Consider the following 14,524-nt stretch of genomic DNA (forward strand, 5'->3'; position numbering starts at 1 on the left):
GAGGGCGAGATCTCCGCCTACAGGTTTAAGCAAGGTGAGGCATAGTGTGTCGCATGGCCTTCCGGGAGATGCAGTTCGCATGCCAGGCCCAAGCTACCGCTTAATCAGCCCAAAGACTACGCGCCTCACAATGCACCGCGCGCAGCGGCTGGACGGTGTGTTGCTGCCCTCCAGTGGCGATTGAGCGGTGACGTCCAGACCTGGGAAGGGTGCTGAAAGGGATAGCGGCGGGGGCGGGACTGGGGACTCCCAGGCCCCTGGGAAGCCTTTCCAGAGGGTGAGGCCCTCAGACCTGGGCTTAGGAAGGTGGTGAAGAAATTGGAAGTGGGGCCTGTCATGAAGAATTAAATGAAATCAGAATAACTGTTGCCTGTATATTATTAATGTTACAGCTACTACTTAAAAGAGTAAGCACTTAGGTGCCAGGCATTGCTCCCAGTGGTTTACTTGTATTTACTCGTTTAATCCTCCCAAAGACATTTGGTGTTCTATCAGCCCCCTCTTTACAGGAATGGAATTTGAACCCAGACTGTCAGGCTTCAGAGTCTGTGCTCTTCTTCACTATGAATTTGACACGCTCTGATCATTCTATTAAACTATCCCAAGGTTGTAATTAGCACACGAATCAACTCTAGATGGCCATTAGCAACGCAGACCTCTTTGAGCTGATGATTGTCAGCAGAAGTTCCTGCCCGTTTGTGATTTAGATCCTGCTCCAGGACAGAGTTTACAAATCAGCTTAGATTTATAATTAGCACATGAATCAGCCCAGGTTTGCTTTCACAGGGATAAGATTTCTGATTAGCACTTGAATCAGCAATGGTTTGCGTTAGAAGCTGGAACTACAGGTCTCTGATTAGACCATGAGTCTGCACACAGAGATTCTATTCACACCTAGAAAGCCCTCCCCACCCCTTTTGATCCAGGTGACCTCCCCCCTGAAATGTTGCCCCCATCCTTTCCCTGAACCCTACCCCCTCTATCACCAACGGGCAGACAGACTTGATGATTTCCTTGCCCCTCCCCTCTCTCCCATGTTGTTCATAGTGAAATATCACAGCGACAAGCACAGGTTCAGAAATCGTCTGTTCTCTTTCTGCCTGAGAAAGAGGAGATGCAATTCCAAACCCTTAACTGTGTCTCATTCATGGGCATGTTCCCAGTATCGTCCTGGCACACAGTAACAGCTCAATAAATGCTTGGAGAAAGAGCATTAAACTCACCATTAAAATTTTGCAGTGATCTAAACATGTATCAAGTCAAGCCAGATTCTCTTCACTCTTAAAAGAGTCAAATTTGTGGTCACCCACCCCAAAAGCAGAGGACCAGGGTAGGTGGGTGGGAGGGTAGTCAGGGTGGGGCTGGGAACATCCTCTGGAGCAGGATTCGTTGTAGTGGATGGAAGAAGATTCCACAGCCCCCTGAAGTTGTGGATCTGGTTGTGGTTGATGTTGGGCCCATTAAATCCATACTCTGTATAACTGTGACTGGGTGGGGGAGGAGCTATCCAGCCTGGAAATATGTTCCCAGCCCCACTGCATCTCTCCAATAAAATATGGGCAAGAGGGAAGTTTGTGGAAGGTCATTTCTGGACCAAGGTTTTGAAAGAAACTCACCACCTTCTCCACCCTGTCTCCCCCCCATTTACCAGGTGCGTGCATGCATGCTAAGTCACTTCACTGCTGTCCAACTCTTTGAGACCCCATGGACTATAGCCACCTGGCTCCTCTGTCCATGGGATTCTCCAGGCAAGAATACTAGAATGGGTTGCCATTTCTTTCTCCAGAGGATCTTGCTGACCCAGGGATGGAACCCACGTCTTCTGCATTGGCAGGCGGGTTCTTTACCACTAGTGCCACCTGGTGAAAGCAGATAATTCTGAGCCCCAGGAAATAACAGAGGTGCAAGATAAACAACTGGTTTGTTTATCAGCAGATGAAGGCTGGAGGAGAAGGGGACGAGAGAGGATGAGGTGGTTGGATGGCATCACCGACTCAGTGGACAAGAGTCTGAGTAAACTCCGGGAGTTGGTGATGGACAGGGTGGCCTGGCGTGCTGCAGTCCATGGGGTCACAAATAGTCGGACACGACTGAGCAACTGAACTAACTGACTGACTGGAGGATAGCTGGCTACCTGTGGCAAGACACCTCTGGCAAGAAATAAACTATTGTATGAAGTCACTGAAATTCAGGGGGTTATTTGTTACAGCAGTTGGCATTACATTCACTAATACACTGCCCCTTCCTTTCTGGTCCCCAGATATCAATAAAGCTTGAGCCCTCCTGTCATTCTGTAAACTGAGTCTCAAATCCCTAACTGTGGTTTTCAGGATTTCACAGAACAGGTCTCTACAATGGCCCTGAGTCTCTACGTTTGCTGGCTAAAAGTTTTCAACATATTTCCCTCAATTCTTGGCACAAATGTAAACTTTCCCCCATGTTTTTACAGAAGTCTTTTTCCATGTTGATAGCTGGAAGTCATTAAAACAGTCCCTGAAAGCTGTATTCTGTCTTCTACCATAGTTCAGCAGAACCTCAATACAGGGTCTCATGGTTACCATGTAGAAGTCAGTGCTTGCCTGGGACCCATCAGTCTGATTTAGGGTGGTTAGTGTGTATGTACAGGGGGTGGGTGGAGAAGATGTACTCATCTCCTGGCCCCTTTCCACTTGGGGGTGCACATTCAGACATGATCTTTTTAAAGTGAGTCCCTAGTCCTCAGCACTGATTCATGTGCTAATTACAAAGCTGAGCTAATTTCAATGAATCCCCATTGGCTGGACTTGTGTTGTATGAAGAGTTGGTAGGTACTAGTTGAGGATAAGGAGATATACCACCTCCGTCCCTTCTTGCTCTAACAACCCCCTGACTTGGAAGGGGCCTCAGTTTATTTAAAAAGCCACCCTTTTTTGGCAGATAGACTGAATCTGTTGATTTGAATGTACATGTATGTGCATGCGTTGTGTCCATCCTGTGTAGACGTCTGATGTGACTCTCAGAATATTCCTTGTGTCTATGTGTGGGAATGTGGCTCACACACGTGTACAAGAGAGAATCTGTGTGCCAAGTGTGTTTTTGCACATGTGACTTCTCATGTCTGAATGTGAGCTTGTGTGTGTGTTTTGGAAGTGTGTCTAAGTATGTATGTGTGTGCCCCCCAACCCCGCTGCATGTGTGCGTCCCCATTCATGTCAGACTCTTTGTGACTCCAAGGATTGTAGCCCACCAGGCTCCTCTGTCCATGGAATTTTCCAGGCAAGAATACTGGAGCAGGTTGCCATTTCCTTCTCCAGGGGATCTCCCCAACCCAGTGATTGAACCCGCGGCTCTTGTGTCTCCTGCATTGGCAGGTGGGATTTTTTTTTTTTTTTTTTTACCAGCTGAGCCACTGGGGAAGCCCAACTTGTATAAGTCTCTATTTGGACGTGATGTGTGTTCCGTGTGCCTTCTGTATCCGTGTGTGTGCTGGTGAGCCTCTGAGGATGTGATGTGCATTGTGAGTATGGATGTGTATTTTTGGATAGACTGTGTGTGTGGATATGAGCAGTTCCCTTCCTCCCAAGGCTCCCTCAGCTCTCAGGCAGTTTAACCTCATTCTTCCTGCTGTGGCTGTTTCCGATGCTTCGGTCCCCTTCTCCAGATGTTGCAATTAAGTAAATGCAGCAATTAAGCGGAGTCCCCCAAACAACCATCCCACCAGGATCTCCTTCCAGGAGCTAATGAGGGATTACAGCACATGCAGACACACGCACGGAACTATTCAGAAACGAACTCCCCCCAGCCTGCACATGCTATGGCCTAAGGGCATACAAACAGCATAGGGGTCCCTTTGGCCACCTGCTTCATTTGTTACTTATCCTTCAATCGCAGTATAAAGGTCTCTTCCTCCAGGAAGTCCTCCTGACTCCTGGAGGGTGGGAAGGTGGAGGAAAAGGCTGCACTCTGCCTCCGAGATGCACACCCTCCATTTCCTCCATCAGAATACCCTCCGGTTCCTCCACCCGGCCCTGTGCTTTGTCATCAAAGCCCTTATTATTTTGCCCTGTGCTTCTGTCATACTCTGACCGCTCTGTCTAGTCCCAGTCGTTCTAGCCCAAGCTTCCCCCATGCCAGCCCCGACCACCCCAGGCTGTCTTTCTCCCTGTTAGAGTGTGAGCTCAGTGAAGCAGGACCTGACACTGTCTTGGTAACACTTTTACTGTAGTGTCATCAAGTGCACAACCATGCCCAGAAACCCAAAGTAAATGTTGAACTAGCATCTTTGCCTCTTTCTTTCTCTGTTGCCAAGTCTCTCTTTATGCCTCTAAACATGTTAGCTTCTTTGGCACTATGTCCCCCAACATACGGCACTGCTATGTCCCCTCAATCCACCAGGTGTTGGCTCAGTGTGGTGGCCAGGACCACACACATTGCAGATGTTCCTGGTTTGGCCCAGTGCTTCTCTGAGTGTGGTCCCTGGGCCAGCAGCATTACCTCCAGCCTGGAAGGTAGAAATGCAAATCAGAAACTCTGGAACTGGGACCTGAAGATCTCTGGATAACACATCCTCTAGGTAATTCTGATAAGGCTGAAATGTGAGGACCTCGGATCTAGATCATGCAAGGCAGCCCCCTCTGATCTCAGATGGCTTTCAATACCACCCCCTCTCACCAAGGAACAGTCATCATCAAAGAAGGCAAGACTGTGGATAAATGCCCCAGGCTGTCTGAACTCTGCATCAGGGAAAGAAGGGAAGGAACAACACTTCTGATGTGTTCTAAAAGGTTCCTTAATGTTCCCCAGCAGAATCAAGCCCCAGTTGCCCAAAAGGGTAACCTACTCCTTGTCCGCACCTTCTATTTACTTGGTCCCTCCTCTGCCTCACTCTTTCCCTCCCCTCTTGCGCATTTCCCGGGGCCACACCCCAAATCAGCCAGTTCCACTGAATTCTAATCCCAGTCTGTTTGGGATTGTCTCCAGGTATCTTCAGGCTTCCCTGGTGGCTCCGTTGGTAAAGAATCCGCCTGCAATGGAAGGGACTTTGGTTTGATCCCTGGGTCGGGAAGATCAGTTTCACTCTCCAGGTATTTTCCTCTGTCTCCCCCACCTCCGCCACTGATATAGCATCTCTGAAACTTCTCATCCTTTTCCTGAGTGTCTGAGAAACCAGTATCTGTTGTACTGGGCCAGGAACACTGATGAACTTTGCTAATGATCGGGAAAGGCGGGCCCTAGAGCTGAGTTAATTTTAGCTGCAATTTTTCAATAGACACAAGTGGAAGGAGCCAAAAGTCTGTTCTGAAACCTTCAGCAGAGCTAGTGATGCCAGGGTGGATGTGCATTCATGCCCCCGCCCCCAACAGGGTTACTTTACTCCTCCACTCAGATGGGGGATTCTGGGGTGCGGGGGAGGGTTTGTAACCAGGTTCCCCCAGGGTAGGGCGATGACCATGAGCCAAGGGTGTGTCCTCCTTGGACCAGGGCTCCCAAAAGATTAGGTCCCCAGGTTGCTATAACCAAGTTCCGAGGCCAGGCTTGTAGACCACGGCCCACATTCCTCTTCCCGCAACACCATCTGCCAGGAAACACGTGGGATCCCCCCACCCTCATCCTCCCCTCCACTATCCTCTGCGAGCATCAGCACAGGCAGACACCACTCCTGGTGAGTCATGTGTTAGTACGATTCTAGTAGGATATTCTGTGGGGCAGTGGACCTGAGTTGAGGAGGGGGGAGGCAGTGGATAGACTTTTCTGGGTCAACCTGGCTGGCCCCCTGCCTCTGTTCCAATTCCTATCTTCTCCTTCCTCCATGGGATATCTGGCCAGTGTGACTTGACATCTAGCTGTACTTCCAGAGCCAAGTTTTCCCCTTGCAACCAATGCAAAGAGCTTTGGGACAGGGCAGAGTCTCCACACTGGCCTGAAAGATCAGGCTTGATACAGGAAGGGCCCAAGCAAGGAAATTCCACCTAAAGGACATCCCAGAGAGGTGATGCTGAGACAGGAAGGCAGAAGGGGACAGGCTTGGGGGGCAAAGGGCTCTGGGATAGAGAATCACATTCAAGGCTGCGAGTGAGAGCTGGACACAGACAGATACACACACACACACCCTCACAGCTAAGCTGCCCAGTTCAGTCTGTCGCTCTCTCTCTCTCTCTCCTTCAGGCTCTGTCTCTTTGACTATCTCTATGTCTCTTTGCCTATCTCTAACTTGTACCGTCTCTCGTCTCTTTTTTCTCTTTCTGGGTCACTCACTGTCTCTGTATCTCCATCTCTCCTTGAATATGTGTGTCTTTTCCTATCTCTCTGTCCCTGCCTCTCTGATTCTGCTCCTCTCTGTCCCTCAATCTAAGCCTGCCTATCTTTCTGCTCTGTCTTTCTCTGTCTCTGTATGTCTCTCGGTTTCAGTCTCTATGTCCCTCTCTGTCTTCCTGACTCTTTATCCAAGGATTCTCTCTCCCAAGGAAAGCCAGGACGACTCCATGAAAGGTGGGGCTAGGGGCGTGCCTTTGAGAGAGGGGACCTGCCTACACCTTTAAGCGCGGGCGCGCGGGGGACCTGCGCCTTTAAGCGCGGGCGCGCGCACGGCCCTGGGTTCCCGGCGAGGAGGCCGCGAGAGCGCCCGGACCCGGCCCGCCTGCCCGGCCCCCGCCCGGCCCCCGCCCCGGCCCCGGCGGGGGAGGGGTCTCTGAGCGCGGCCCCTCCCCCCTGCGTTCCGGCCTTTGCTGCGGTGCCCCCACCCCGCGTGTCCCTGTCTGTCCGTCTGTCCGCGCCCAGGCCTCGCCCCACCCCAGCCCCCGGGGCTGCCTGACCGCTCCCCCCCTACCGCAGCCGCCCCCCTCTCTCTGGACCAGCCCCCGCTGCATCCCGCGATGCGAGTGGAGACGCCGCCGCCCCACAACCAGGACCCGCAACCCGAAACTGGGGAGCCTGCACCCCGAGATTGGATCCAGAGGTCTGGAAACCTGAGCCTCGGAGCCTGATTTGGGGCTGGGACCCTAAGACCTGGAGCTTGAACAGCAGTATTTGGGGCTGAAATCGCAACATCAGTCCCTGGGACCCCAAGATTTGGAGCTGGAACCCCAAGAATTGGAATGTGCACCCCAATATTTGGAGCCTGAACCTGGAGATTTGGCATCTGAATCCCCAAATTTGGAGCTGAGCTTTGAGTTCTATGCCTGGGACCTTCAAATCTGGGACTGGATTCTCATTTCTACACCCTGGAGCCTACTATTTGAGACTCGAACCCTGAAATTTAGGCCTCAGAGTCCAAGATCTGAACCCTGGCATTGCAAAGGGCCCAAACTCATGGGCCTGAAATCCTTGCTGCTAAGCTGAATGCTGAAATCTGGGGAGAATCTTGACTCAGCGCCCCAATATCTAAACCCAGACCCCTAGCATCAAATCCCAAGATTGGGCTTGGGAGTCAGATCTTAGACTCTCCAGCTATCTGTTTAGCATCCCAAGACAGGAGCTGGGAGACGGTGACTCCGGGCAACCCAAATTGGGGCCTGGGTCCCTAAAATTGGGCCCTTAAGAGGCCCAATATTTGGAGATCTAAGACCCTAAGTATCAAGGTCTAGAGACTCTGGCCATAAATCTGAGCAGAGACATAACAGACAGAGGCTTTGGGAGCAGGGAAGGCATGACCAGGCAACCCCTCCAGAGCCCTGACCCCTGACCCCTCGGAGCTTGAGGATTCTTGCTCCCTGGGGCAGCTTCCAGCTCAGGTAAGGCTACTGGGAGACCCTGTGGTGGGGAGGGACTTGGGAGGAACTTCATCGCTGGGGGTGGAGGTAAGGAGGACCATGTCCCCCTGGGCACCCTTGGAATTTCCCCAGGGAACAGATGTCCCTTCACAAGAGTCTGCCTCGAACACTGTGGACATTTGGCCAGCCCTGCCCCTCTCTGACCTCCTCATCCCCAGCTGATGGCATCTCCAGGTCTGTGACTGCCCCCCTCCCCCCACCCTGCTCAGGCTCTCCAGCTTCTTCCTACCATCTGTCTTATTTGATCATCTCCAGCTGCCTCTCGTGTCCACCACTCCGCTCTCCAATCTCCTTTCTCCATCTCTTCCTCTCACTGACCATCTCTATTCACCTCTTGTCTCTCTGATCATCTTTGACACTTATGTCCACTGGCTTTTCTCCCTGGCTACCTCTAGCCCCCACTCCTCTCAAGTGACCATCTCTGTCTGCCACTGCTGTCTTTGATCATCGCCTTTAACACCCCTGTCCACAGCATCTCTCTCCAGCCACCTCTGTCTACTGTTTCACTCAATGACCACCCTTGACATCTGTCTGTAGTACCTCTCTCTAATCATCTTTCAGCAGCTCTCTTACCCGTGTCTACCCCTGACTCTAAGCCTTGACCCGTGACTGTCCCTGACCATCTTTCACCCTCTCTTTCTGTCTTCTGTCTCTCCTCTCTGACTCCCTCTACCCACCTTTTCCTCTGTCTAACCATCTTTCACTGTCTCTCTTGCCCTCTACACACCCCTGACTCCAGCTGCCAGTCTCCGACCGTCCTGGCCATCACTGACCACCTCTCTTCTCTCAGTCTCTCTTGCTCATTGATGCTCTCTGATCATTTCTAACATCTCTGACTGCCCTTCCTCTCGCTGGTGCCCTCTCCCCACACCCATCAATCTCACCAGCTGTCCCGTCTCCAGCTGTCTCTGACATGTCTGTCCCCTCCTCCTCTCTCTGACCGCCTCTCTGCCTTTTGACCATTTCAGACCATCTTTGACCACCTCTCCTGGATCTGGCCCCCCCTGCCACTTCCCCTCTCTTTGGCCACTCCTCATCTTCGTGACCATCTCTAACAACCTCTCTCGTCTGGTCCTGTCTGGCTACTCCTAATCATTCCCACCGCCCTGACCACCTCTTCTCTCTTTGGCCATCTCTGAGTATCTCTCTTTGACCACATCTAAAGCTCTCTGGCTTACCTTCTCCCCACCCTGATCACTGCTCCTGTTCTCTGCCTGTCTCGTTTCTAATCACCTCTCTTCCCTCTGACTTTCTTTGTTCTTTTCCCTCTCTTCCCTCGTGACACACCTCTCTGAGTCTTTAACCATCTTCTCTGGCTTCTGGTCTGTCTGACCACTCCTCTCTGGCCATCGTTGATCAAGTTCTCTGCTCTCAGCCCGCTGTGACCCTCTCTTCTGGTCCCAGACCACCCCGACCCCCTCCAGCACCCCTCTTCTGGCCTCAGCCTGCGCTGACGACCCCTCCTCTTCCCAGCAGGCCGCCCCTGCCCGCGATGGCCGTCCTCCCGCTGCTCCTCTGCCTGCTGCCGCTGGCCCCCGCCTCATCTCCACCTCAGCCAGCCTCACCCAGCCCGTGTCCCCGGCGCTGCCGCTGCCAGACACAGTCCCTGCCCCTAAGCGTGCTGTGCCCCGGGGCAGGCCTCCTTTTCGTGCCACCCTCGCTGGACCGTCGGGCGGCCGAGCTGCGCCTGGCGGACAACTTCATCGCGACTGTGCGGCGCCGGGACCTGGCCAACATGACGGGCCTGCTGCACCTAAGCTTGTCCCGCAATACCATCCGCCACGTGGCCGCCGGCGCCTTTTCAGACCTGCGCGCCCTGCGCGCGCTGCACCTGGATGGCAACCGGCTGACCTCGCTGGGTGAGGGGCAGCTGCGCGGCCTGGTCAACCTGCGCCACCTCATCCTGAGCAACAACCAGCTGGCAGCCCTGGCGGCCGGGGCCCTGGATGACTGCGCCGAGACGCTGGAGGACCTCGACCTCTCCTACAACAACCTGGAACAGCTGCCCTGGGAGGCGCTGGGCCGCCTAGGCAACGTCAACACGCTGGGCCTCGACCACAACCTGCTGGCTTCCGTGCCCGCCGGCGCCTTTTCCCGCCTGCACAAGCTGGCGCGGCTGGACATGACCTCCAACCGCCTGACCACCATCCCGCCGGACCCGCTCTTCTCCCGCCTGCCGCTGCTGGCCCGGCCCCGCGGCTCGCCCGCTTCCGCCTTGGTGCTGGCCTTCGGCGGCAACCCCCTGCACTGCAACTGCGAGCTGGTGTGGCTGCGGCGGCTGGCGCGGGAGGACGACCTGGAGGCCTGCGCCTCCCCGCCGGCCCTGGGCGGCCGCTACTTCTGGGCAGTGGGCGAGGAGGAGTTTGTGTGCGAGCCCCCCGTGGTGACCCACCGCTCGCCGCCCCTGGCCGTGCCTGCTGGTCGGCCGGCCGCCCTGCGCTGCCGGGCAGTGGGGGACCCTGAGCCCCGCGTGCGGTGGGTGTCACCCCAGGGCCGGCTGCTGGGCAACTCCAGCCGAGCGCGCGCCTTCCCCAACGGGACACTGGAGCTGCTGGTCACCGAGCCGGGAGATGGTGGCATCTTCACGTGCATCGCAGCTAACGCAGCTGGCGAGGCCACGGCCGCTGTTGAGCTGACCGTGGGTCCCCCACCACCCCCTCAGCTAGCCAACAGCACCAGCTGTGACCCCCCGCGGGACGGGGAGCCTGATGCCCTCACTCCGCCCTCTGCCGCTTCTGCCTCTGCCTCTGCCAAGGCGGCTGAGGCCGGGGCCCCTACTGACCGTGGTGTCCAGGTGACGGAGCATGGCGCCACAGCGGCTCTCGTCCAGTGGCCAGATCAGCGGCCTATCCCGGGCATCCGCATGTACCAGATCCAGTACAACAGCTCAGCCGACGACATCCTCGTGTACAGGTGCAGGGTCCAGGCGGCGGGCAGTTCGGGTGGGGGAGCGAGGTGGAGGGAGGGCTGGAGGAACACCTACTGATATCCCAGGCTGCAGCACTGGAAGTGAAGCCGCAGGGTTACAAAGGAAATCAGGCAGAGAAGGCAAAAGGAATGTGGCAGCAGTGGTAAAAAGAAAGAAGGCAGCAAAAGTAAACAGCAACAGACAGAAAAAGGAAATCCAACAGCAAGAATAAAACATAATCAGGACTTCCCTGGTGGCCCAGTGGTTAGGGTGCTGTGCTTTCACTACATGGAGCATGGGTTCGATCCCTGGTTGGGGAACTAAGATAGATCCTGCATGTTGCAAGGCGTGGCCAGAAAAAAAAAAAAATAGAAGTTTAACTAGGCAGCTGGGGAGGCAAGGTTGAAGGGATATGAGCAGATTTAAGTAGTAAAGAGAACTAAGTATTTCCAGATGACAGCTAGATTCAAGTCAAGCTGCAGGAAGAAAAAGAGATCAAGCAGGAGGGTCCAGGGATCATGGGGGAAATGGAGTGAGGCAGCCCAGCTGCAAAGGAACTCAGTGCATGCTCAGTCACTTCAGTCGTGTCTGACTCGTTGCAGCCCTATGGACTGTAGCCCGCCAGGCTCCTCTGCCCATGGGATTTTCCAGGAAAGAATACTGGAATAGATTTCCATGCCCTCCTCCAAGGGATCTTCTCAACCCAGGGATCGAACCTGCATCTTCTGCATTGCAGGTGGATTCTTTACCCACTGAACCATCTGGAAAGCCTGCAAAGGAACTCAGACCAGAGGTTAAAAAGAAAATGGGGGAGGAGGTTATATAGAGATTAGGCTTTGGGTTTGTACAGTGTGACCTGCTCCATGTGTTTGGAGTTCTAACATGGTGACATCTCAGCTTTGGGGGTTTTTTTCTGAATCATATTCAAGCTAGCTCAAGCTCCACCACTGCTAGGTGAACAGGACTGTTTAATCTGCCATTGCTAGGGACTCCCTACTCCCTTTTCCCTTCTCTTGCTGCAAACAAAACCTGGGCTGACACACTCCAAGAGTGGGTTACCATGACAGTCATCCAGGCAAGGTTGGAACGTCCACTGTGGCCACATGTGGTCGCTGATGGTGGCTGTAACCCAGGTGCAGCTGACATGTCTCACCCAACTCCAGCTTTGCATGGATGGCTGGGGATGGCTCCCTGTCCTCACTGTCAGGCTGGCCCAGGGGTACCGCCCCTGACACCCGGCTGCAGAGGAGTGGGCCTCCCAAGGTCTGGGGTCCATGCCTTGTAAACCCAGTATCTGGGTTCCCTTTGCCTCCCCACAAGCCAAAACCTCCAAAGGTAATCACTTGATTTCTTTCTCAGTCAATCCTGGAAATCTAACAAGCTTTTCTCCATTCCATTTCGAAGATGGCCATCGTCAGTCGATTCCACAGAGGGCTCACACCTGAAAATCACACAAGTCCCATCCACCTTGCTGGGCGGGTTGGCGAGGATGGGACAAATGCTTTCCTAGACCATCACCCTCCTAGAGACAATCACAGAGTTCCCTCATTAAAGCCACTAAAGAATAAAACAGGGATTATAAAACAAGTTAAATCTCCAACAGTGTGCCCTGCTACAAAAGGAAATATAGTGAAAATGGGTACTAAAGATAAAAGGAAATGGAAAAGATAAGGATAAATTGAAACCAGGCCAGAGAGATAAAAGAGGATCAGGAGACAGAACTGGAACGAAATAAGGCAACAGGGAGGAAAAGAACTCAGCAGCGATGACTGAGGCGCATCAGTTTAATGAAAACGGAGTCAGATGACAGGGCTCTCTGGCAAGCAGGCTACGGCTACAGCAATAATAATACGGCAGCGAGGCTCAGGGGACCTTCATTGGCAGGTTAGAAGGAAATCGGGCATCAGCACAATAGGGGATTCAGGCGGTTAGATTAGAGAGAATTCTAGCTTTCCACTGGAGGAAAGTCAGGCAGCTGGGAAAGTGCAGCCAAGCCCCGGATGGAGGAAAGTCAGAGGGACAGAGAGAAATGAGGTGAAGGCCTAGAGGGAGATGTGGAGGTGGGATTAGAGGGAAATTGGATGGGGGAGGGGAATAGTAGTAGGAAATGGGCATCAGGTTAGAGGAATACCAGGCAGCCTCTTCCCTGGCAATCCAGTGGTTAAGACTTCACCTTCCCAAGCAAGGGGTGCAAGTTAAAGATTCCTGGTCTGCAAGCTGAGATCCCACATGCCTCCGCGCCAAAAAAACAAAACAAGGAAACAGTATTGTTACAAATCCAGTAAAGACTTTTAAAATGATCCACATCAAAAAAAAATTTTTTTAAACAAAACTGGGCACAGAGTTGAAGAGATGTCTGGCTGGAGGGAACTCAGTGGTGGGCTGGCAGGAAATGGGGTGATAGACTTGGGGGATTTAGGAAATGAGCTGGTGGGGGGGGGTGGCGGGTGACCAGAGTGAAGTTAGGCAGGGGAGTGGAACAAAATTGGGCAGTAAGGCTAGAGGAAACTTGGGCTGCAGGCTTGGAGAAAATGCTGGAAGGGTGGCAGTGCAGGAGGGGAACCAGGCAACCAGATATAAAATGAAACCACACTTGGGAGGCAGTGGGGCTCACGGCAAACTGGGCAGCAGAGTGGAGGGGAAGCGGGCACTGGTGAGAATGTAGGCACTGAGGCCAGAGGGAGATCAAAGGGACATTTGAATAGCAGGAAAATGAGAAGGTGGACTGGGGTAAAACTGGCTAACAGAATGGAGGGATGTCAGCAGGGTGCAGGGTGGGTGCTGGGCAGCCATTGACCTGACCCCCACCTGCCTGTCCCTCCAGAATGATCCCGGCCGAAAGCAGCTCCTTCCTGTTGACGGACCTGGCGTCAGGCCGCACCTACGATCTGTGCGTGCTCGCCGTGTACGAGGATGGCGCCACGGGGCTGACCGCCACACGGCCGGTGGGCTGCAACCGCTTCTCCACCGAGCCGGCGCTGCGGCCCTGCGGGGCCCCGCATGCGCCCTTCCTGGGCGGCACCATGATCATCGCGCTGGGGGGTGTCATTGTGGCCTCCGTCCTGGTCTTCATCTTCGTGCTGCTCATGCGTTACAAGGTGCACGGCGGCCAACCCCCCGGCAAGACCAAGGCTTCCGCGCCTGTCAGCAGCGTGTGCTCCCAAACCAACGGCGCCCTGGGCCCCACGCCGGCCCTGCCGGCCCCTGAGCCCACCGCACCCAGGGCCCACACCGTGGTCCAGCTGGACTGTGAGCCGTGGGGGCCCAGCCACGAACCCACGGGACCCTAGCTTCGCGCCCACCTCTACGGCCCAGAAGGGGCCCCCTGCCGGGGTGGCAGGACCCAGACACCCCGTGGGACCTGGCCTCGGACTCACCAAATTGCTCACGGTTTTTAAAACTCTGATGGGGAGGGTGTCGGGGGCACCAGGCACAACAAGAAAGTCCTATTTTTCTAAGCTTGGGCCTGGGCCCTTGCCCTTGTCTCTGTCTGTTGGGGGTGGGGGTTCGTTCAGAGGTCCGGAGTAGGATGCTTCCATTGGGGAGAGAACCGCCCTCTCCCCGTCCCTTTCTGTCTGAGGTCTCTGGATGAGCCTGAGGACAGGTCATCCCTTCACCCTGCAGACATCCCCTGAGTGTCCTCTCTGGGCCTGCCCTGTGCTGGGTGACGCCATGGTGACCCAGGCAGCCCCCAGCCCTGCCCCTCAGACAGTGATAGCTCAGAGCGATGAGAGACTTGGTGAGGAGGGAAGCCTAGGAGATGGCAGGAGCCCGAAAAAAGGTGTCTGACTCAGCCTAGGGTGTGGTCAGGGAGGGCTTCATGAAGGAGACGTGAGCTGAGAATGACATCTGAAGGAGATAATTGGGC

General features: G+C 54.3%; 1 protein-coding gene across 4 annotated transcripts; it reads left to right on the top strand.

Moving 5' to 3' along the window:
* Window positions 1–6,541: 6,541 nt before the first annotated feature.
* On the top strand, window positions 6,542–14,114 carry LRFN3 (leucine rich repeat and fibronectin type III domain containing 3). 4 transcript variants are annotated; one of them, XM_069550408.1, is made up of 4 exons: window positions 6,562–7,709; window positions 7,821–7,922; window positions 9,222–10,661; window positions 13,481–14,114. In XM_069550408.1, exons 2-4 carry the CDS (start codon window positions 7,828–7,830, stop codon window positions 13,944–13,946), a joined length of 2,001 nt encoding a protein of 666 aa, XP_069406509.1. In that variant the 5' UTR covers window positions 6,562–7,709; window positions 7,821–7,827; the 3' UTR covers window positions 13,947–14,114. The 4 variants fall into 4 exon arrangements, with proteins under 4 accessions (XP_069406512.1, XP_069406513.1, XP_069406509.1 ...); XM_069550409.1 differs by having other exon boundaries at window positions 6,572–7,709; window positions 9,225–10,661; XM_069550411.1 differs by lacking the exon at window positions 7,821–7,922 and having other exon boundaries at window positions 6,542–7,709.
* Window positions 14,115–14,524: the final 410 nt, after the last annotated feature.

This window comes from Ovis canadensis, chromosome 14 (assembly GCF_042477335.2).
Source record: "Ovis canadensis isolate MfBH-ARS-UI-01 breed Bighorn chromosome 14, ARS-UI_OviCan_v2, whole genome shotgun sequence".
NCBI classification, from domain to species: Eukaryota; Metazoa; Chordata; class Mammalia; order Artiodactyla; family Bovidae; genus Ovis; species Ovis canadensis.